This window comes from Mobula hypostoma, chromosome 10, assembly GCF_963921235.1.
Source record: "Mobula hypostoma chromosome 10, sMobHyp1.1, whole genome shotgun sequence".
NCBI classification, from domain to species: Eukaryota; Metazoa; Chordata; class Chondrichthyes; order Myliobatiformes; family Myliobatidae; genus Mobula; species Mobula hypostoma.
The window spans coordinates 33,476,085-33,501,372 of NC_086106.1; the positions used below are offsets into that span (position 1 = coordinate 33,476,085).

Consider the following 25,288-nt stretch of genomic DNA (forward strand, 5'->3'; position numbering starts at 1 on the left):
GGATTGAGTTTGGACTGCAACTGACGCAACAATTTTTACGTAACTGCAAGTTCCACCCTTCTTGCAGATCAGTTAATCTTGGACCCTTTATTGCCCATTGCAGTCTAAGTCGGTGTTTTCTTAAATTTGAACACTGTTCTCTTGATGTTCAGTCTGTCTCGCGCGTTAACCATATCAGCCAGGCCCTGAGCTGAATCATGCACACAAAGCTTCCGACATCGAGTTTGGCTGAAGGAAAGCCCGGGGCCGAGAGGAGCAGTTAGGTGGATGATAGTTCTCACTGAGGTGTGTTTACTTAGGTTATGACAGTAACATTCACAGAAAAGTCACGGAGAATATTTAACAGCATATTTAAAACACACACCTAAACATCTAGATTAAAGTAGCATATTAATATAAATAGACAAGGAAAGGTGCAGACAGTTACTGAACTGGTTACAATGTTTGGGACCTTCACAAGACTGTCAATTATTGTGCCAAGGAGTCTGAAAAGCGATCCAGCTTGAGATATCGGGCAGGGTATAACGAGATTGACAGGGCAAGGACGAGGCTGTGGAAGCTCTCAATTTCAAGATAAATATCTTCACAGAGAGACTTTGGCAGATCTATAACTCGTGTATGTCAAAATGCATAGGGAAGGTAAGTCAAATATCCTCTCTTCTGGAACACGATGGCATAGTCTCTGTTATATAAAATGTGAAAGACTGGAGGGCTTTCGGCAGGGCAATGCCATGTTCATGGGTGCTCAGAACTAATACAAGGATAAGCTTTGTAGTGGCAGTTCAGTTCAGGCAGACTGAGAAGCAGGTGTTAACTAAGATCATGTTATAGCGAACATGAATTTCCGCTTCAGCCATCTACTGTACTAGGAACAGGGATGGTGGCAGACGAAACACTTCCAGGTTTCGCTGATGTCAATGGTTTCGGCCTTCTCAATTCTTTTGAGCACTGGATGCCGCATAATCAGCGTTAGAGGCCAAATGGAACATAGAGGACAATACTATGTACCTAGCATCAGGTATGTTTCTGCTTGAAATCAGCAACCAAGCACCATGTACTGTATTCACAAAGAGATGAGAAGGAAATGTTCCCGATGGAAACGGTAGAGTATTAATCTGGGAGTAGGAAGAGATATTACTGCAGGGCATTTCCTGGCTATCTCTGGATAGATTGGAATGAAATCTGAAAACCAGCAGCTTGGTTTATCTTTCCGAATACGATTTTGGCATGAACGCGATTTACAAATTTGCCTACGAAACTGCTGTCAGCAGAATCTCAGAGTGTGACGAAGAGGCATGCAGCAGTGAGATTAATCAGCTGGTTGAGTGGTGCCGCAGCAACAGCCCTGTTCTCAACAAGACTAAGGGAAATTAATTTATGTCGACTTCAGAAAGCAGAAGTCAAAGAAACACACCCTGGTCCTAATCGAGGAGTCAGCAGTGGAAAAGGTGAGGCATTTCAAGTTCCAGGATGTATTCTCTGAAGATCTATCCAGATCCCATAATATGGATGTAAATAGGAAAATAAGCACGCCAGTGGTATATTTTATTAAGAGTTAGAGAAGATTTGGTATATCAACAAAGACCCTGCCAAATTTTTACAGAAGTCTAACATTCAAGACGTCAGCATTCTAACTGGCTGAACCGCCACCTGGTATTTAGGCGTCACTGCAAGGGAACCGTAAATACTGCAGAGGTTTATGTGCGGCTTCTTCATAGGCTCGAGGCTTCCCAACAGTGAGAACATGTCAAAAGGCGGTGCCACAGAGGGTTGGCAACAATCATTAAGGGCTCCCACCATCCAGGATGAGCCATTTTCTCATTATTGCCATCGGAAGTACTGGGGTATGAAGGCACACACTCAACTTTTTCGGAACAGCTTCTGTCCCTTCTTCATCAGATTCTGAACAATCCATGAACACATGAAAACTACCTCACTGGTTTCCCCCCTTTTATCACTACTCATTTATTTTTAAGCATCTCTTTCTTACTGTATTTTTCAGTATGTTTTATGTATCGCGTTGTACTGCTGCCGCAAACAGTAAAATTCGCGACATCGTCAATGAAAATAATCCTGATCCTTATTCCGAGCTGTTGTCTATTGACTATGGACTTTTTGCTTTTAATGTTCAGGTGACAGGTACACATGCACGAACGAGCTTATCCGTCAAATCAGATCTCCAATCTAATCTCCACGAACTGCTAGGAACTGAATAACCTCAGTAATTACCGCTACACGTTGCCTCTCCCCTCTCCCTGCCATATTTGCGACATGTGAAAAGGAAAGCATAGAAGTATACTGCATATATTTACGAAGCTAATAGTTAAAACTGAATATGTTTTACTCTTAAGAGCAAAGATAAGAGCACACATGTGGAAGCCAAGAAGTTTTCATTCCGAATTTATTTCAATGTAATGTAGCATACAGAATAAATTGCTCTCTGCTATCTATTCCGCGACTTACTAACATCTCCGAAGTACTATATTTTCAAAATCACCGTAAAGTTAAAAGCATTCCAATGTTATCTAGAGCTCATCACAACGTTATCGAACTGATGAGATTAAGGAAATATTTCATTTACGGTGGGATAATCTGAAGAGTGAATGCTATGCGTGGTCTTCAGTAAATCAGCAAAACGGAAACTCAAGCAGCTACGCAGTAAGCAATACACACTTCCAAACTATTAGTAATTAATTCACGGATAATTAGACACACGATTTAAAGCTGTCAGTTAGAACGAGTGACACGTTAACTAAAGTAGGTTTACCGTGGAATTTATTAATACTTCTGACTAAACTTGTTGATAGCGACGGATGTCCAACCAAACAGCTATAGGTGGTTCCCTTCTCCCAATCTTCTGCGCTGATCCTCAACTTGCTGGTTACCGAGTTAGAGCCGTTTTCCTTATTGCTGTTAGGTTGGATGGAGTATCCCGAATGCAAAAGAGTGTCATTGGCCATCCAACCGACGTATATATCTTCCGGATAAAAACCGGTCGCGAGGCAAATTAGGGTAGCTGCTTCCTCGGCTTGAATCTCCTCAGCTGATGGGTACAAGAGGTAAGCTTTAGGGCTGTGCATTTCAGTAACTGGAAGGGAAACACATATGTTAAATTAGTTTCATCTGTGACTTGCTGATTACTCCGCATTTTGCATCTTCACCGGACTCCGGGTGTTCAAATATCAACAAACTCAGGAATGAGATCAGCTTTTCAACACCAGGCATATCGGCTCCAAATATAAATAAGGTGTTGCATTTGCTCGTTGTTATTAAGATACCATGTATAAATTTTCAGTTTTATTTATCTGAATGTGTGCTGTATTTACTTCTTTTCTACGTTACCACGGGTGTCCTGATCAGTTTTTTTTTCGTTTGGGTTGCTGTTACGCAACAGAATAGAGGAGATTATATTTTCGATTCTGTTGACTAGTTCATGAATGTCACTGCTAATAAGTTTATTTGATGTACCATGCGGCCTCAAGGCGACAGTTAATTGCACTTACCCTTGGTTTTTTTGGTGGCCTTTGTCACTGGTGTTGGCAGATCACGGCCTTCTACGAAGCACAGGTATTCGGTTCCACTGTTCCATTCCTCTACACTGACCTTCAGTTTGGTGACGATGACGGATTTACTTCCCCTCCACTCTGGACCGTGTGTCTCCACTCCGTTCACTCTCCGACTTCCATTTACTCGCCAGGAGACTATGACATTCTGCAAATCTGCGTAAACCACTTCGCACACAATTGTTGCTCTCCGAATTGTCCAAATCTCTTCAAACGAAGGCTTTTTTATGATGACATTAATATCAGCCTCACGGCATTCTTCTGGCAAGAAAGTGGGAATGGTTATATTCATTCTGTGATGTTCAAGATGTGGATTATAACAACTGTAACCAGGCCGGAGTAGCTCATAATCCCACTTACTACGAATTTCTCTGTGACTTTTTTCTGCTTCCCTAATACAGCTATTCTTGCCTTATCACCTTGACTCCTCTGTCTTCCTTGTCTGATATCCTCATTGACTCTCCCATTTACTTACACCACAGCGCAAACAGTACATTGACATGACTTTAGCAGTAAGTACTTTCTCCCATTCATGGATGCAAACGTTCACCCTTAAATCTTCAAAATACCGAGGTAAAACGTGGTTTCCTTCAAGGGTATTCACACAAATTGCGCAAAAGGTTTGTCTTCCAGTCCCCAGTGTGGTTCTAAAACAAGTTGATCGAACAATTAAGCGGAAAGTTATACTCAGAAACTGCAGTACTTTCTCCATTATGGACGGAGTAGAACGCTCTTCGAAATAAGAAAACAAAATATAACATGCCAATGAATTCTAATAAAGAACATTGTTTTGTGGCTAGCTGTTCAATATTTTAGGTCATATTTTGTGGGAGCGACTCCACTGGAAAAAGGAGAATTTGCCAGTAACGTGAAACCGAAGCGGCCACGCTGACTCCGTAGGTTACCACGTGCCATAAAATATAACGGAAACACGTATTAGCAGGGAGCGCTTGCCACTGAATTGATCTTGAAAATATTAAGACTACTGCGATGTATGAGCCGACACTTGCATTATTTACCACCCAACGCATTCCAGAAAAAATATAAACTGTGGTATTAAAAATACAGTAACATTTGGAGGAGGAATTCAGTTTCAAGTGCGCACGAGCCTTTTGTAATTTTGCTTTATTACTTTTGTTTCGATTCTTGATGCAGCTGTTAAGTCCATTGTTTACCTGTCTTGCATAGAAAATGTGAGCTATTTTCCTAAATTGCTTTAATGCTTCTGGTGAATCATAATTTTCACTGCTGTTGGGTAGCGTGTACGGGATGTAAACCCATCGAAACTGAAGGGAAGGTGCTATACTCTATTTCCTCTGTCCATGGTATTTTGTGTTTTGGGAGGTACTGTCAAAGTAGCACAGGTGAATAAAAGCAGTCCATTTTGTATATGTTAAACAGTACAGCAACCATGTACCAGAAGCGAATGAAATAAAGGTTTACGGCCCTAAAAGTTGAGGCGAACAAGATATCACGGCGATCGATACTGGGGCTTCAGATGCTCTTAGTCTATTTCTATGATATTACTGGGGGATACACTGTAATATGTCTGTTTACTGGGAATACAAACTATGTGGCATCGTGGGCTGTGGGAAAGATTCTGAGAGAATTTTGTGGCATTTAGACAAGATAAGTAAATTGGTAACTAAGCAGATTGAATGTAAGGTGGAAAACGTGAGGAAAAATAAATATGACGATAGTGTATTTTATGAATGGTCGGAAACTGAAGAATGTTGGTGTTTGGAGTGGTCTGAATGTTCTTGTGCATGAACCAATGAATATCCAGAGCAGATTGTTACAATTTATTTTAGTTATTGTCTGGAACCTATGTTGTAGAAATCTCACTTGGCAGTCGCTGCCAACGTTAGGATATGGTATCGACCTTCCCGCAAGGATACATGGACTGCTTCATTTGATGAGGCGTTGTGATTAGATTTGTCCAATATGCTTACATAAACGACCATCTGTGCTTATCATGGAAAGGAGTTTATTAATGAAGCTCCTGAAGTTTACTAAACTGTCCTAACCATCTAATACGATGACGCCATTGTGCTTGTATAATTGATTTTCATCATTTTCTTTGGTGCAATTAATGGCTCCGACCTTTGCCAAACAACAACACAGAGCCACGGAAGCGCGTCGCTATTACCGCTCGGAGCATTCTGGAGTTCGGAGTTTAATACCTGCGCTGTTCTGTAAGATGTCTCTACGTTCTGCCCGAGGAATGCACGTTTTTTTTCCCCAGATGCTCCAGTTTCTTCCCAGAGTCAAAGAAAAACGTACCGGGTTGGTTAATTGGGGTCACTGAGAAGCATAACTCGCATGTGTCTGTATCGCAATGGAATAAATGGAATTATAGAGGCATGAGAGAGGAGCGTGTCCAGGTAGTTTGGAAGAGGATACTGGTGGGGATGACGACAGAGCAGAGATGGCTGAAGTTTCACAAGGCGCAGGATAGATATGTTCCAGAGAGAAAGATATTCTCAAATGGCAGATGTAGGCAACTGTGGCTGACAAAGGAAGATAAGAACTGCATAAAAACGAAGGAAAGGGCATATAAGGTAGTCGAAGTGAATGGGAATTTAGATGGTTGGAAAGCTTTACAAAAGGCAACTAAAAAAATCTATAAGAAGGGTAAAAGTCAAATATGAGGACAAACTAGCCAGTAATATAAAGCCGGATATTAAAAGTTTTTTAAATTATATACAGGGTAAAAGGGAGGTGAGAGTTAATATTGGACCATTAGAAAATGATGCTGGTAAGGTAGCAATGGGGGCAAAGAAATGTCAGATGAACGTAATGGGTACATTGCATCCATCTTCACTGTGGAAGACACTAGCAGCGTACCATAGATCCATGGGCATCAGGGAGCAGGAACGAGTGCCATTGCTATTACAAAGGAAAAAAAAGTGCTAGGCAAACCTAAAGGTCTTAAGACCATAATACCATAAGACAAAGGAGCAGAAGTCGGCCATTCGAGTCTGCTCCGCTATTTTATCATGAGCTGATCCATTCTCCCATTTAGTCCCACTCCCTCGCCTTCTCATCATAATCTTTGTGCTCTGGCTACTCAGATACCTATCAATCACTGCCTTAAGTACACCCAATGACTTGGCCTCCACTGCTGCCCGTGGCAACAAATTCCATAGATTCACCACCCTCTGACTAAAAAAATGTCTTCGCATTTCTGTTCTGAATAGGGGCCCTTCAATCCTTAATTCATGCCCTCTCGTACTAGACCCGCCCCCACCCCCATCATGGGAAACAACTTTGCCACATCCACTCTGTCCACGCCTTTTAACATTCCAAATGTTTCTATGAGGTCTCCCCTAATTCTCCTATACTCCAAGGAATACAGTCCAAGAGCGGACAAACGTTCCTCATATGTTAACCCTTTCATTCCCGGAATCATTCTAGTGAATCTTCTCTGTACCCTCTCCAACGTCAGCACATCCTTTCTTAAATAAGGAGACCAAAACTGCCCACAGTACTCCAAGTGAGGTCTCACCAGCGCCTTATAGAACCTCAACATCACATCCCTGCTCCTATACTCTATTCCTCTAGAAATGAATGCCAACATTGCATTCGCCTTCTTCACCACCGACTCAACCTGGAGGTTAACCTTAAGGGTATCCTGTACGAGGACTCCCAAGTCCCGTTGCATCTCAGAACTTGGAATTCTTTCCGCATTTAAATAATAGTCTGCCCGTTTATTACTTCTGCCAAAATGCATAACCATACACTTTCCAACATTGTATTTCATTTGCCACTTCCTTGCCCATTCTTCCAATCTATCCAAGTCTCTCTGCAGACTCTCTGTTTCCTCAGCACTATCGGCTCCTCCACCTATCTTCGTATCGTCAGCAAACTTAGCCACAAAGCCATCTATTCCATAATCCAAATCGTTGGATGTACAATGTAGAAAGAAGTGGCCCCAACACGGACCCCTGTGGAACATCACTAGTAACCGGCAGCCAACCAGAATAGGATCCCTTTATTCCCACTCTCTGTTTCCTGCCAATCATCCAACGCTCTATCCACGTATGTAACTTTCCCGTAATTCCATGGGCCCTTATCTTGTTAAGTAGCCTCATGTGTGGCACCTTGTCAAAGGCCTTCTGAAAATCCAAATATAGAACATCCACTGCATCTCCCTTGTCCAGCCTACTTTTAATTTCCTCAAAAAATGTAATAGGTTTGTTAGGCAGGATTTTCCTTTAAGGAATTCATACTGAGTTCTGCCTATCTTGTCATATGCCTCCTCGTACTCTGTAACCTCATCCTTGACAATCGACTCCAACAACTTCCCAACCACCGATGTCAAGCTACCAGGTCTATAATTTCCTTTTTGCTTCCTTGACCCCTTCTTAAATAGCAGAGTGACATTTGCAATCTTCCAGTCCTCCGGAACCATGCCAGAATCTGCCGGCTTTTGAAAGATTATCGCTAATGCCTCCGCAATCTCCACAGCTACTTCCTTCAGAACACGAGGGTGCATTCCATCTGGTCCGGGAGATTTAACTACCTTTAGACTATTCAGCTTCCTGTCGTAATTGTGACTGGGCACACTTCTCTTCCCTGCCACCCTTGAGTGTCCGGTATACTGCTGATGTCTTCCTCAGTGAAGACTGATGCAAAATACTCGTTCAGTTCCTGAGCCATCTCCTTATCTCCCATTACAATTTCTCCAGCATCATTTTCTATCGGTCCTTTATCTACTCTCACCTGTTGTTTACTCTTAAGGTACGTAAATCACCTGGGCTAGATGGTCTACATCCCAGAGTCCTCAGCGAGGTTGCTGAAGAGATAACGGATGCATTGGCCATGATCTTTCAAGAATCACTTGATTCTGGCATGGTCCCGGAGGACTGGAAGATTGCAAATGTCACTCCACTCTTTAAGAAGGGAGGGTTATAGGCCAGTTAGCCTAACCTTAGTGGACAGGAAAGTGTTGGAGTCTATAATTAAGGATGAGGTTTAGAGGTATTTGGAGACTGATGATAAAGTTAAGTCAAAGTAAGCATAGTTTCTGTGAAGGGAAATCTTGCCTGACAAATCTGTTAGAGTTCTTCGAGGAAGTAACAACCAGGGTGGACAGAGGCGAGGGAGTGGATATCATTTACTTGGATTCTCAGAAGGGGTTTGATAAGCTGCCACACATGAGGCTGCTCAACAAGATAAAACCCTATCTCGTTACCGGAAAGCTGCTGGCGTGGATTCCAGAATAGCTGACAGGCAGGAGGCAGTGAATGGGAATAAAAGAAGCCTTTTTTTATGGTTGGCGGCCGGTGACTAGTGGTGTTCCTCGGGGGTCAGTAATAGGACAGCTGCTTTTCATATTGTTTATCAGTGGTTTACATAGTCGAATTGATGGCGTCGTGGTAGAATTTGCGGATGATACGAAGATAGTTGGAGGATTAGGTAGTGCTGAGGAAGCAATGCAATTGCAGCAGGGCTTAGATAAATTGGAATAATGGGGAAAAAGTGGCAAATGGAACACAGGGTTGGGAAATATATGATAATACATTTTGGTAAAAGGAACAACAGTGCGGACTATTATCTAAATGGGTAGAAGTTTCAAATATCAGAGGTGCAGAGGGACTTAGGAGTCCTCGTGCAAGTCTCCCAGAAGGTTAATTTACAGGTTGAGTCTGTGGTAAAGAAGGCAAATGCAATGTTGGCATTTATTTCAAGGGGAATAGAATATAAAAGCAAGGAGTTTGTGCTGAGCCTTTATAAGACACCAGTGAGGTCGCAGTTTATGTATTGTCAACAGTTTTGGGCCGCATATCTCAGAAAGGATGTGTTGTCATTGGAGAGAGTCCAGAGGTGGTTCACGAGGATGATTCCAGAGATGACGGGAAGTACATATGCGGAGCGTATAGTAGCTTTGGGACTATACGCACTGGAATTGAGAAGAATGCGTGTGGATCTCATTGAAACCTACCTAATGTTGAAAGGACGGGTTACAGTGATGTGGAAAGGATGTTTTCTATGGTGGGGGTATCGAGAACAAGATGGCACAGCCTCAACATTGACGGGCGACCCTTAGAACAGAGGTAAGGAGGAATTCTTTCAGCCAGAGCGTAGTACATCTGTGGAATGCTCTGCTACAAACTGCGGTGGAGGCCGTCCGTGCATATAGCTAAGGCGGAAGGTGATCGTTTCCCGATCTGTCCGGGCATCAAAGGATATGGCGAAAAGACAGGCGTATGGGGTTGAGTGGGATCCGGGATCAGCCATGATGGAATGGCGGAGCAGACTCGATGGGCTGAATGGCCTAATTCTGTTCCTATGTCTTATGGTTTTTGATCTTACTGTAAAATTGACCCGGAATTAGGTTAGGGTTAATCAGAGTTGTGCAGCTTTTGGGGTGACGTTGCTCGAAAGACAGAAATAGCCTACTCTGCGCTGTATCGCTAAATGAATGCATCACGGTTCGCTGTATAATGGGATCTAATGGTCCAAGCGATTGACAGAACTATGTTGACTTCGCAGCTTCCTGTGAATTACATTTCAGTTTCTCCATAAAACAGCTACGTCTGAAATCCTTAAACTCCCCGTAGATAGTCGTGGATGTTATGTTTTGTTGTGAGATCCAGGCCGAGGACCATCAACACCATGCGAGAGAAAAAAAACTGACACTCAAGTTGAAGGCGTTCCACTCAGACATTTTTTCTCCAGTCCAGATCAAATAGCTGCTGATGGTACGGAGGATTTCAATACTTACTTAACTGTGACTCACATCAGTTAGTTGGACCTACATTTCTTTAAATATTCTAATATATAGGGCAGAATAGGACCTTCCGGCCATTCGGGCAGCGCCCAGTGACTCCCGATATAACCCTAGCCTAATCACTGGACAATTTACAATGACCGATTAACTTAGTAACCGGTAAATCTTCGGACTGTGGAAGGAAATCGGAGTAATAGGAGGAAATCCACGCATTGCACAGAGAGGACGTACAAAATCCTGACAGAGGATGACCCCACCCAGTTATTCATGCCAAACACATCGGAGACTCATCGCTAAACCATCGGTCTATTACCTGTGAGCTATTACTACGCTAATTCGAATGTATTGATTATACTCCACTTGAGCTTAAACAAGTCTGTTTACAAGTGTGGTCCATTAAACAATCTTAGAATATAATCAGAAACGCCAAGAACGGACTCCAGTCATATTGTCATTCATCATTTAATGTACGTACGCATTCCTTCAGCTTTACCCTATTTAGCTCCTATTGGTGAGGCAAATTAATATTATAATGCAGCTTGGCTTCTCAGGTTCAACAGAGATCCGTTTACATCTCATGAATTTTAGTTGACGCTCATATATGTTATTTTAGTGGACCACCAGAGAGGTCTGATTACAACTATAGTACATTACAATGATCGTTTCAGTCTGCTTATTGCCGACCTTTGTTGTATTTTTATCTCTTGACTGGGATGTAAAGCACGGAATGGATGTGAGCCTTTTGGCAAATTGTACTTACCTTTCGGGGTGCTGATGTTTGCTTTCACAGTAGATTGTGAAGGTGGGTGCGTGACGACACAGGAGTATGTTGCGTCCTTCTTCCAATCGGCTGAAGTCAAGTAAAGGAGGCTTCTGGTGTTGAAGGTCATGTCCTGTTGAAGTGCAGTGGGGAAGCTGGTAGCGTTCGAGTAGAATGCGGCTCCGTCCTTCTGCCACAAAACGGTTATGTCATCGGGGTAGAATCCCGTTATCGTGCATGTGAGCGTAACGATACCCGCAGTTTTAATCTCCTCTGGAGACGGGGGCAAGAGGCGTACCCTTGGTTCCACTGCTTTGACTGCAAGAGAAGGTCGACCAGTGTTAATCTCCAAAAACTGTCTTTCCGAAATGTGGTTGAAATGAAACGGTGCAAATAATCAGCTGGACTTGTAGGATCTCCGGAGAAGAAACATTGCCCCCTTTCTATTTGACAAGATTTCTAACAAAGCGCTTGTCAAGTTGTTTAAGACTCCATGGTGAGCAGTCTACTTGTTAGTGAGCTACTAAGGGTAATGGCGACAATAACTTTCTGTTCGGAATTATGCTACGTGCGGCGTACCACAGTACTGTGATCTTTGTCGTTTGTGATAGAAATAACGATTTGCATGTGCTTATAGGAAGTATAATTTTTGAGGTTATGGTTGACACTAAACTTGCTGAATCGTGAGGCCTGGTGTCTAAGCCTGTGACACGACACAGATCAAATAGAAAGTTGCACGTGCAGCGGCAGATGAACTTTAATTGCTCATTATTAAGAAACGTTTATGAACAGAGAGATATTGGAGTTCAAGTCCATAGTACCCTGAAAGCAGCAGCACCGCTAGATGGAATGTTGACCAAGGATCACGACATACTTGCCTTCTTAGATCGGGGTTTAGCACGTGAAAGTTGGGAAATTCTGTTTTAAATTTACCAAACACTCGTGCACTCCCGTTTGAAATACGGAGTTCAGTTCTGGTCGCCGCTTTATAAGATAAATGCGCTGGAAAGGGTGCATATGATATTCAACTGTATGTTAACTGGATTGGAGAACCTCATGGCGAGCAATTGGATAGGCTGGGCTTATTTTCTCTGGAGTGAAGGGAACTGAGGATTGACCCAATGAAACCAGATACAATTATTAGCGACAAAGATAGGCTAAATAGACAAAATCGTTCCTTATTACTAGGCTATGAAATCCAAAGGGAACACATGCTTAAGTTAAGAGAAGGAGCTTTAGGGAAAGGTATATCAGAGGAAATTGTTGCTATCTGGATCGTGCTGGACGTGGACGTGGTCACTACATTGAGAAAATATTTGGACGATCACTGAAGTAGGAAAGATATTTAAAGAATTATTTTCTATTACTACACATTGGATTGAGATAGATGTGAAACAGCTTTTAATATGGATTTCAGAGGGCCGGCTGTATTTGTGTTGTGTGATTTTATGACTCTGCGATAATTGAGTGTGGTAGCACAGGGATACCGCTATTAGTATATCTGACACAAATCTCTAGAAACCTGGTTTCGGTATTGACCTGCTCCGCTGGATTTTATACGGTTGTCGAGTGACTGCTCGCGTTTAATTTAGGTTCTTCAAATCCCATGTCGGCGAACATGCAGGTGCTAGCTACGTTGACTAGTATAACTTACTCTTAATGTGGAGGTGGAGGGTAGACTCTGTGAGGAGTTGTTGAAACTACAAAACAATTTTTAAAAAATGTAGTCCTGACGAAAGGTCGCGGCCTGAAACGTCGACTGTACCTCTTCCTAGAGATGCTGCCTGGCCTGCTGCGTTCACCAGCAACTTTGATGTGTGTTGTTTAAAAAATGTAGAATTCCTTAGTGCCGATGCGCACTCTGTTTTACTGGGCCGAAGAGGCTGCCCCTATGTTCTAGGACCCTATATCTCCAACGTTTCGTTTAATAATGCATTGGGGAAACTTTATCGGTGCACTAATTATCGCAACGCCCGTCTTCCCCTGAATTATATAACGCCTTACAACTCTACCAGAGGCCAACTCGCTCACCGTCATGCCTGTTCTCCTCTGCAATCTGCTGACTGACTTTCAGCAGTTTCTGTTCCTCTTTCTGCATCTGCACTGCTTTGCATTTCGATTGTTGTTATTGCACCCACCTTTTGCGTTTTGTGTCCTTTTTGATAGGGGAGCAGCTGATTGATTGTCCTGCACCGAGCAGGAGTATTCTACCCCGCTGTCCCACTCGGCCACGCTGCTGGTCAAACGGCCGACTGTCAAGTACTGACTCCCGATCTTTGCTGCTTGTTCTGTTTGAACACCATCAGCTCTTTCCTTCCCACCCACTGTCCAAGAGATGGAAACCTCAGCTGGAGTTGTAGCGATCACTTCACACACCAGTGTGGCAGTTTTGTTTATCCACATTTCTTCAACGGTAGGATCTCTGAGAAATAATGCGAAACCTAGAACACAAGATTGAGAGGATGACTTATTGATGACGAACCTGAAACTTAGCAATGATTTCAATTTAGTAGTAAAGAAGGGCGAAGGGACAGATACATTCGGACATTCCCTGAAAGGACGACATGATAAGATACCGGAGTGGCTTGTGGCAGAATAGTCAGAGGTATGGAGCTATCCAGAGAGGCAGACTGAGCGAGGACAGAACACAGAAAGTTAGAACGTGGAAGCGAATATTAGATGGAAAAAGGCAGCGTCTAAGATCATTCCATGTATTTATACAAAAATGAAAGACCAGTTTAGCACGAGATTTAACTGTTGAAGTCTTCCGGTGGCTGCCTCGACTACTTTCTCCCTTTCATTTATTTCTTTTCCAACACTTTCCTTATTGCATGCTATTCCAGCCAGAAATATAACATATCAGCCCTAACGTGCTGCGAAATTTAAAGAGGATCGCAGCAGATTTCCTCATCCCTTGCCCTTGCTTCTCTTTTAAGATGCCCGGATTCCTTAGAATCGTTTCGGATACACAAATTCTATTCGATGCATTAACGTGATCGGAAAACAATATTCACTGACGCACCATGACATATTATGACTACAGTTTCCAAGATTTGTTTGGAATTCTTACCTCTGATATTTCACGTTTGCTCCCTAAACCTTCAGAATCACATTCCTGTCTGTCCCTTATCCAAACTTTATATTGACGGTCATCTCAACCTTTACTAGTCTGGTTCTTTTTAAATCTCTTTGATAAATGATCACAACCCAACAACTGTAAAACTGAGGATGAAAGTGGAAATATTTCACCTGTAAATTGGGAACTCCCTCTCACCTGACTCAGCTCGTATTTCTTTGTGGATGTTGCTGCTGGTTGCAGAGTGGGATACTTGGCACGAGTACACAGCACCACTGGCCCATTCGTTCACAGGCACTTTGAGCACACTTGTTGACGTAAACGTTTCGTCTGATGTTTTAGCCGGAGGACTGGTGGTAAAGCCGGACCGTACAGCTTGTCCGTTTTTCTGCCAGCTCACTGCGATGTTTTCAGGTAGGTATTCGCTCATGACACAAATCAATTCCACAGAACCCCGTGCCTTTTTTTCGTCAGTTGCAGAATAGACAAGATTGATATTTGGTGCTATCGGTTGCCTTGCTAAAATTAACAAAAATACAAGACTTACTTCTACTGATTTGGTTAGACACTTAACACTGTCCTGCAAAATATTCATCTCAGAAACTTAGCTGAAATAATTCGATCAAGTTTACGTTTTTCATCGTGAGATCATGTTAAGCATAACTATAATATTCCTTACATCAAGAGCTTAGCGCTTCTAAGACGTTTTGGCTGAAGGTATTCAAGCTGCGGTATTTCCTTCAGTATAATGGTATCAGAGCTTACAGTGAATATTTCGTGTACCTTGAATGGTACCTTGAAATTTCGCCTGATAAATTCTTGGCGTTACAAAGGTGGTCACGAAGCAACACAGAGAAGAAAGATTGAAAATCCAGCTGCCAGAATAACAATCTTTCACTCAATATCAGCAACACCAAGGAGCTGATTATTGACTGCAGGAGGAACAGACCGCGGGTCTATGAGCCAGTCCTCATCTTGGGAGAGAATCACCAACTTCAAATTCCTCAACCTACACGGAATCCAAGCTCGTAAGTGTCATTAGAAAGAAAACATAGCAGTGGAACTGCTTTCTTAGAAGTTTGAGAAGATTCAGCATGTCACCTAAAACTTTAACAAACTTATGTAGATGTGTGGCAGAATATACCATTGGAAATACCAATGCCCTTTAGTGAAAAGCCTACAAAAGAGGTTGTGGATACTGGCCAGTTCATCACGAGTAAATCTCCCACCCCCGCCCACCATTAAGCTCATCTATATGGATGGCTGTCACAGGAAAGCAGTATTTATCTTCAAGGACCGCCACCATCCGGGCGACACTCTCTTATTGCTACCGCGATCAGAAAGGAGGTACAAAAGCCTCAGAACCCAAACCATCAGATTCAGAAACAATTATTACCCCTTCAACATCATGTTTTTGAACCAGAAAGGATACCTTCACTCAACTTCATTCACCCTGATCCTGAGCTTTTCCCACAAACCACAGCTCACTGTAAAAAAATCATCTCATGTTGTCGATGTTTATTGTTTATTTATTTATTATTGTTATTTTATTTGCTTTTTAAATTGATTTGCGCAGTTTGTGTTCTGCCCATTGGTTGTTAATCTTGATGTGTACCGGTTTTCATTGATTTTATTCTGTTCAATAATATCAATGAAATTCATTTAATATGAATACCCGCAAGAAAATTAACTTCAGGCTTGTATATAATGACGTATATGTACTTTGATTAGACTTTGAACTTTGCACTTTGATGATCATGATGTACTTAATACTCGCAGCAAAAATATGAGTAGTGCAAAGTTTGTTAAAAGGTGATCATATCTGAAACGTCGTCAATCTGCCCATAGCACACAACACTGTATTTTATAATCTGCACAATTACATTTTTTCAAACTGCACCTTAATGTTGATGAGTGTCGAGGTGTACTGAATATGGGAATCAACATGGCAAGTTTACAGTGTGCCCGCTGAGATGAACCTGGCATTAGATAGCATTGATCATTATGCCACTTTAATTCTCCAAGTCCACCCTGCCCATTAAGTATCCCGTTTTACACTACGAGAGACAATTTCCAGTGCCCGGTGGGATGAAACTGAAGCAAACTCGTGAAATGCGCCGTTTGTGTCAAATCAAATTAGCCAGGAATATACTGGGCAGCCTGCAAAAATTGCCGTTTCCGGCGCCGACATAGCACGCCCACACTCACTAACCCTAAGCGTAATGACGGACGAGAATATACAAACTCCTGACAGACAGGAATTGAACCCCAGTCTTATAGCTGACACTGTAATTGCGTTATTCCAACTGCTCGCTAGAATCACATGGATAGGTGTTGGGTCCCAAATATTTATAATTGGTCTGAACGATAAGGACGAAGGCAACATGGATATTTAGAAAGGGTTTTGGAGAAGTAGAAGGCACACGGTAGCTCAGCAGTTATCGCAATGCTATTGTCATTCGGCGAGTCTGATTTTGGAGTTCAATGAGGAGTTTGCTTGGTCTCCCGAGACCGTGTGGGTTTCCTCCTGATACTCTAATTAACTCCTACACACCAGTTAGTAAATTGTCCTATGGTTAGGTTAGGATTAAAAAGGAGAGTTGCAGGGAGGTGTGACTAGTTGCGAAAGAAGGTCCTTTCTGTGCTATATCTCTGAATAAAATAAAGGCAATAAGCGAAAAAAATAGAAACACGTGTTTCGATCCACCGAATGTGTGCCGAACTTATACAAGTCATGTACACTAATTCTACATGAATCAATTTTGGTTTATTCGCCTCCACAATCACAACAATTCCACCCAAGTTCTTTCATTGTTCTAAGCACTGTGAGCTGTATTTTTTTGACAATTAACTAACCAACTGCACGGCTTTGGGATGAGGGAGGAAACTGGAGCATAAATATGGGGTTCCTCTTTTATGACAAAGTCTAGGTAAAGTTTTCTTTTCTCTCGTAGTGTATTACAAATGTTGAAATTATTTAAATGCAGTAGGAGGTTATTGCAAAACATTTTAAAGCAGAGATGGATGCGTACATACAAAGCAAAGGGCAATCACATATGACGGGTGGGGAGAGAAGGTTTGAGCTCATAATAAGACTGACGTTGGTGAAGTGGAAAAGTAGGATCTGCGACGGGATGGCCAGGTCCATTTCCTAATTTGTATATTTGAATTCTTGCCTTGAGTGTAAGCAAAGGAGTCAGAAGCCAAGGGTGAGAAGAGTTGGTGAGCAGATTTAATGTAATAGTTGCACCAGTTGAGGGAAATGGGATGGGGAATCACATCCATAATGTCGCTGGAGTTATGAAGTCACTGTCTGAAGCGTGCGTGCAGGCAACAACTGTGATCCTATTTTGAAAATGCATGGTTCCCTACAGTTTGCAAGATGCAGGAGGTTGGGCTCACATTGGATACTATGGGGTTAAAAGCCTCATTCCTTCTGGGCCTTCTCTTACGCATTACTGTACCACTAGCCAACTTTCAATCACCTGCGCAGCTTACATCGGGTGGGAAAGTGAACAAATAAAAACGAGGAAGCGACAAGCAGAGTAGTCATTGTGTAAGTAGAGCAGTGTTGGAGTAGGGAGGATTTGACTCACCAGGCTTGAGCGACAATACACTTGGGCGAGGTAAGTATCAAGTTACTTTCTTCTTCTATATTCTTCCTCTGTTGGTACAGAGAGCAGTGAGGATTGCTCCAGGGACGTGCTGTGTTCTTTGTGTGAGAAGTGGAACCCTGGGAGACCTCTAGCCTTCTGGATAACCACATTTGTATCAGGTTCACCGAACTTCAGCTCCTCAGAGAACGTGCTGTGGAACTGGAGCTGCAGCTCGTTGACCTTCGGCTCATACGGGAAAATAAGGAGGTGAGAGATTGTAGCTACAGGGAGCGGTCACCCCTAAGCGTGGCGACTGTCAGGAGAAGGAAACAAAATGGGCAGCCGATGCAGAATACCTCTGTGGCCGTTCCCCTCAAAAATAAGCATACCATTTGGGATCTGGTGTGTGTGTGTGTGTGTGTGTGTGTGTGTGTGTGTGTGTGTGTGTGTGTGTGTATGTGTGTGTGTGTGTGTGGTGCAGTACGACGACCTACCAGCAGGGGGAAACCGCAGCGATAGGGTTTCTGGCACCGCATCTGCTGCTGTGGCTCAGAAAGGAAGGGGGCAGAAGCGGACTGAACTAGTGATAGGATCAGTTGACGCGAGAATCTGTGGACACGATAAAGGCACACGGATGGTATGTTGCTTCCTAAGTGCCAGTGTCAGAGACATCTTAGAATGGATCCATAGGATTTTAAAGGGGGAAGATGAGCAGCCAGAAGTCTTGGTACATATTAGCACCAATGGCATAGGTAGGAAAAGGGAGGAGTCCTGAATTGAGAATTTAAACTGCTTAGTAAAAAGCTGAAAACCAGGACTTCTAGCGTTGTACTCTCTGGAGTTCTGCCTGTGCTACGCCACAGTGAGGTTAAAAGTAGGATGGTTAAGCAGGTGAATGTATGGCTGAGGAACTAGTGAAGGGACACTGTTTAAGATTTGTGGATCATTGGGATCTCTTCTGGATGACCTACACAATAGGAGCGTTTTGGGGACCAATATACTTGCGGAATGTTTGCAAGAGCTGTTGAAGAGCGTTTTAACTAACTTGGCAAGGTGATGGGAAACTGTGAGATAGTGCTGAGGATGTGGCAGCTGGTATGTAAGCAGAGGCAGTGTGCAGTGGGATTGTCAAGAAGGTCAAGTAGATGATTGGGCAAAATGACAGTCAGTGAGTTGCAGTGTAACAGGGGGTCAAATGCAAAAATGGTGATGAATACTGGACAGAAGATCTTATATTTGAATGCATGCAGTTTGCGAAATAAGGTAGGTGTTTTGTGGCGCAGTTTGAGACTGGCAGATATGACGATATAGGCATCACTGAGTCATGGCTGAAAGAAGATTATAGTTGGGAGCTTAGCATCCAAGGATACACATTGTAAGGAAAGAACAGGCAGGTAGGCAGAGGGAATGGCGTGATTCTGTTGGGAGAAAATTAAATTCAATCCTGAGAAAGAGGTGATACAGGATCGAAGATGTAGAATCGTTATAGGTAGAGTTAAGGAACAGCAAGGGTAATAAGGCATTGACGGGAGATACCTACAGACCTCCAGGATGTGGGCTGCAAATTATAACGGGGGATAGAAAATGCATTTCCAACAGGCAATGTTATGATATTCATGGGAAATTGAAGTATGGAGATAAATTGTGTAAACCTGGCTGGTGCTGATTTTGGATCCCAAGAGAGAGAATTTTTGGAATACTTACGATATGACATTTACAGCAGGTTGTGATTCAAACAACTAGGATATCAACTATTCCGGATTTGGTGTTATGAAATTAACTGGAAATGGTTAAGGGGCTCAAGGTAAAGCAAACTTTGGGAGGCAGTGATCATAACAGAATTCAACCTGCAATTTGAGAGGGAGAAGCTAAGGTCACGTGTATCAGTATTACAAGAGGTGTAAAGGGTACTATAGAGGCACGAGAGAGGAACCGGCAATAGTTTTATTGGAAGCCGACACGAACAGGGATGACGGTAGAACAGCAATCGCTGGAATTTCTGGGAGCAATTCGGAAGGCGCAGGGTTGATACATCCCAAAGAATTAGCGTTCTTAGGCAGGACAACATAACCGCATCTGATAAGGGAGTCCTAACCAACAAAAAAAATCAGAGCTAATATTGCAGGAAGTTAGAGGGTTGCGAAGCTTTTAAAAATCAACAGAAAGCAACTAAAACCCCATCCATAAGGAGCGGAAATATTAAACATGAATATCAACTAGCCAATAATATCAAAGAGCATAGCATTATTTACAGATATATAAAGAGTAAAAACGAGGCTAGAGTAGATATCAGACCACATGAAAATGACACTGGACAGCTAGTAATGGTGGACAAGGAAATAACCGAAGAAATTGATTAAGTATTTTGCATCAGTTGTCACTGTGGAAGACACTGGCAGTATGCTGGATACCCGAATGTGTCATGCAGCAGGAGTAAGTGCAGTTGCTATTACTAGGGAGAAGGTACTTGGAAAGTTGATAAGGCTGCAGGTAGATAAGTCATCTGGACTAAATGGACGACAGCCGAGGGTTCTAAAAGTGGTAGCTGATGAGATTGTGGAGGAATTAGCAGTGATCTTTCAAGAATCACTAGATTGTAGCATGATTCCGGAGGACTGGAAAATTGCAAATGTCACTCCACTCTTCAAGAAAGGAGGGAGGCTGAGTAAAGTAAATTATAGGCCAGTTAACCTTACCTCAGTGGCTGGAAAATGTTTCATTCCATTGTTAAGGCTGAAGCTTCGGGGTACTTAGAAGCATAGCTTCCTTAAGGGAAAAATCCTCCCAAATCATTTAGAACTCTTTGAAGAAGTAGCCTCGGCATTACGGGAAAGATACCAGCATGGATAGAGCATTAGCTGATTGGCAGGAGGCAAAGAGTGGGAATATTGCAAGTCTTTATTGATTGCCTGCCGTGACTGGTGTTCTACAGTGGTCTGTTGGGCCGCTTCTTTTTACGTTATATGCCAATGAATTGCATGACGGAGTTGATGATTTTGTGACCGTGTGCGGAGGATTCGAGATATGCTGAGAGTCGGGTAGTGTTGAGAAAACAGGGAGTCTGCGGAAGGACTTAGACGGATCAGGAAAATGAGCAAAACTGTGGCAGTTGTAATACAAAGACAAAGTGTATGGTCATGCACTTCGGTAGAACGAATTAAAGCCTAGACTATCTTTCTGAATGAGGAGAAAATTGAAAAAAAAAACAGTGGTGTAAAGGGACTTGGGTGTCCTTGTGCAGGATTCCTCTAAAGATTAATTGGAAGTTGAATCGGTGATGAGGAAGGTAAATGCAATGTTAGTATTCATTTTGAGAGGCCTAGAATATAAAGTCAAGGATGTAACGCTTTATAAGACACTGGTAAAGCCTCATGTGGAATACAGTGAGCAGTTTGGGGCCTCTTATCTTAGAAAGGATGTGATGACATTGTTGAAAGTTCAACGGAAATTCACAAAGGTGATTCCGAGTTTCAACGTCTATCAAATGTGGAGCGTTTGATGGCTCTGGCCTGTATTCATTGGAATTTAGTAAATATAAGAGGGTGATCACGTTGAAACGTATCAAGCGTGGAAAAGCCTAAATAATGTGGACGAGGAGAATATGGTTCCTGTTGTGAGGGAGTCTAGAATCAGAGGGCACAACGTCAGAACCGAGGGACGTCCATTTAGAAAGGAGATGAGGATGCATTTCTTTAGCCAGAGAGTGGTAAATCTGTGGGTTTCGTTGCCAGATCATTGAGTGTATTTAAAGCTCAGTTTGATGGATTCTTGATAAGTCTTGGCGTGAAAGGTTTCAGGGAGAAGGCAGGAGAATATGGTTGAAAGGGAAATCGATCAGCCATGATGAAATGGCGGAGCATATTCGTTGGGCCGAATGGCCTAATTCTGCTCCAATGTCATGGCCTTATGGGTAATCTTGGGTACTAATTGAGAGACTTCATTCTAACGTCACTGGATTTACAAGGGAAGGAAAGATGAGGATAAAATATGTGCATTGAGTTATGGGGACCAAGACAGAAAACCCGGGTGTCACTTGTTGAAGGGAAGGGAACCTTGAGATATGACTTGGAGATCAGGAACCATCCATTCGTTTCATTGGACTGAATAACAGGTGCTGGTATCAAAACAGCTTCCTTTCGATTGTCATTAGTACAGTAAAATAGAAAAGGCATTGATTTATTTTGGAAGTGTTCAATAAATTCACCATTTGGTACTCCTCTGTCGAATCCTTCCCAATTTTTCGGTTAAGTGCGCGGAATCGGCTGTGTTTGACGTCTGAGAAGCTCCTTTCACCAAAATGATCAAAACCCAAGGGGCAGGTCTACTTTAATTGCTAGAGTATTGGGAGAAAATGGGCTGGGCAGGCGGAATAATATACAACAGCGCTACATGCGAACAAAGACGACTTTTTTACTTGCCTATTTAAAAAATAAAACACGTAGAGTTGGACTAGGTTCCAACAAAAATACAAAAAAAAAACGAGATTCAGAGGATTTTTAAAACCATCTAAGTTCGGACAAAGGAGCTCCACAGCATGTTTAAAACTAAGAAAGGTGAAGCAATAAGGTTAAGTAAATTGCACGAATTATGGGTAGTTTTGCAAATTGCTTCCCTCCGTTTTTGTGGGTCCCAGGATACCGTCAGACGTTTACCTTCTTCTGAGTTTGTATTGTGGAGGAATTTCTTGTACGCACTATTGTTCAATTCATTTGATGAAAATTAAATCCCGTTTCGCAGCAATGTTTACATTGCAACCTATATTTTAGCATACTGATTAACTAACGGCAGCTTTATATTCTGTACTGCAACACAATCTGTTTAACACGGGGGACTCTTATAATTGGTGTCTTGAGCAATACTGAACATCTGAAATAACATTCATTACAATCTGGAGTGTAACGTAACTTTTAATTGAATGTAGCTCCGTGGCAATTGACTTAGAAGCATTCAGCGACATGGTGGAGACTTAATATTATCATGTCCCGCTTTCACAGACTAAGTTGATTATCTTATCATTCAACCAGTATCTCTTCTGGCCTTGCGATCAGAACCACATTTCGCCTACCTCTGCCCTCCCTGAACATTCTGACTATTGACATTAAAATATAACCAAAGGTAAACAAGTCAAACGAGTCTGACAATATTTGTTTCATCCTGTACTTCCAGACTTGCACGAATTTTAAGGAGTTGTTAGACCACGATATGTGTTTCTAAATGAAAGACATTTTATTCTATTTCAGCAAAGTACCAAGTTGTTTTCACTACGAGTTTATGCTTCAACTTCCCCGCCAAATATCAAATTATTAAAATACCGTTTATCTTTCTATCCACCCCTTTGTGCACTAAAACCTATTTCATCTTCAAAGTTCTTTCGTACTTGGGTTCACACTACACACTAAATCTTCATTTATTTGAACCGATAAAGAAATTTTCTCTAATATAGGTATCGCACGGCACTGTAGGTCATGTCTGCGACCAGTGGGAAGTTAATCGGCACTCAAATAAATGAAAAATCGCATTATATCAACGCATAAGGTAATACTTTAAAGTTACTTTCGGGGGAGGCGTGCAGCAGGTCGAGTATTTTTCTATTCCAAAAGTACATTATCATATTGCACTACTCTGTTTGCATAATTTAAGTTAGAATATAACTGCCCTTCTCATCGGAGAACAATACGCGCTTGCCCAAAATGTAATAAAAGATGTCACTTACCAGCTTTCACAGTCAGCTTTGTGCCACCTCCGTATTCGTCACACAATAATTTACTTCCAATACATCCCAGTACAGAAAGTAATCATTAAAAGTGAATTATAGAGGTAGGTCTTCCAGAATAAGACTGGAACAAAAGGCTTAACAATATATTCAAGTTGTCAATGGGTCTCAATTTCTTTCAGTTTTCCTCCGCCCTTGTGTTTGTTTGGCGCATTATAAGGGCATGTGATATTGAAACAGGAATTTTGATAATTGAGAACCAAGGAATCTGGGTAGAATTCAACCCAAAGAAGAAGTTTTTTTTTCCAAATTATGTCGAGCAACATCCATGAATGTAAAGGTACAGTTTGTAATCCCATTTACAAATCAACGAATAAAATAAAACTTTTCCGGAGGTTTGTGCTATGGCCTAGACCACTGTGGCATAGTACAGGCACATCATTTCACTTGAGTACAATAACCTCACTGTTGTAAATAGTGTATAAGTCCGTCAAGTAATCCTATACCTCCATGAAATGAGGGCACTGGACATGAATGAAATGGTTTTATTCGCTTCCGTCGAAATAACTCCCAGCCAGGCAGATATTAAGGAAAATATCAAAGCTTTGTTATTAATATGATTATAGCATTTGCACTACAATTACACAAATATATAGAGGAAGGCTCCATTATGCGTACCAGTGTCTGGCAGAGGTAGAATGTTTGGGAGTGAAAAGTTTTAGTCGCTGAATGAATGTCTTGCATTAGTTTTGCATAAAGAACTGTGGAGGAGATTTACGTATGACGGGAATTGAAGATTCATCACTGTGACATCCCCACACACACAGTCATTGATACTAATACTAAAAGGTTCCTTGTACATCAATACAAGATCATGAGGTCAAGGCGCAAATTACAATCTTGCTGAACACCGTTTATATTCCGTACAACTACTTTTATGACCAATAATCCTTCGAAAATAGTGTCTGCATTGTACGGTTCAGAAATAGGTTAGCATTGTCCTTTCTCCAATTACCAAATGCATTGGTGTTTTTTGAATTGCAGAGTCCGTGTTTTGGATCACTGTGACAGTATATACTGGCACAGTGGTTGATTCAATAGCAATAAAGTCGCCATTTGCATAACTCTGGAAGGAGAGTGACGCTGCACCTCCAACGGTGCCCACTTGGATATATGCGGCATAGTGACTGTCGCTAACTTTTTATAAACCAACCCTCGCTCTACGGTGGAATCCATTACTGCTCAGCAATTTTCTTTTCCACAGGACCGAAGCAATAACAGTTTCTTGCGTGAAAGATTTTCAAACGTATTTGAATTGGCTTGTGCTCAGTTTCGTTACTGTGGCGTAGTAAGCGTTGCAGAAATATGTGGCTGTGTCTTCGGGTATTAGATTCCTGATCTTCAGGGAAAAGGTCTTTGTTGGCTTGTTGACAGTTTCCGCATATCGTCCTCCAATCGATAAGCTTTCCCTATTGCTTTGACCCGGCCTTTGGCGGTACCAATATGTGCTACACAGGTCATAGGAAGTATCTTTTAAAACACAGTTGATGGTCAGAGTTTCGCCTGGTTGTTTTGTTGCTTCTCTTGGTGTCTGTTCTACCCGTGCACTGAAGGCATCTGAAGGGAGGAAAACATATTTAATCATCGCATATCTGAAGGATTTAACATAAAACGAAATTTGTTTACGCAACGGTAAAATAGTAATCATTATTCTCTTTAAAAATGAACTGCACGTACTGGGTAGCCACGCTAAAAATATCGATACACACAAAATATTCATTGTTTCTTCACGACCAGAAAGCCTGTTAAGTAGAGAAGGTTCCAGACAGCAGCGTCAGTTGTCT

General features: G+C 42.1%; 1 gene segment (V, D, J or C); it reads right to left on the minus strand.

Moving 5' to 3' along the window:
• Positions 1-2,396: 2,396 nt before the first annotated feature.
• LOC134353270 (Ig heavy chain C region-like) lies at positions 2,397-25,288 on the minus strand. The segment is given in 7 exon segments: positions 2,397-3,088; positions 3,504-3,821; positions 11,060-11,377; positions 13,198-13,500; positions 14,334-14,654; positions 23,445-25,061; positions 25,182-25,288. Coding segments are annotated over 5 exon segments (1,554 nt in total).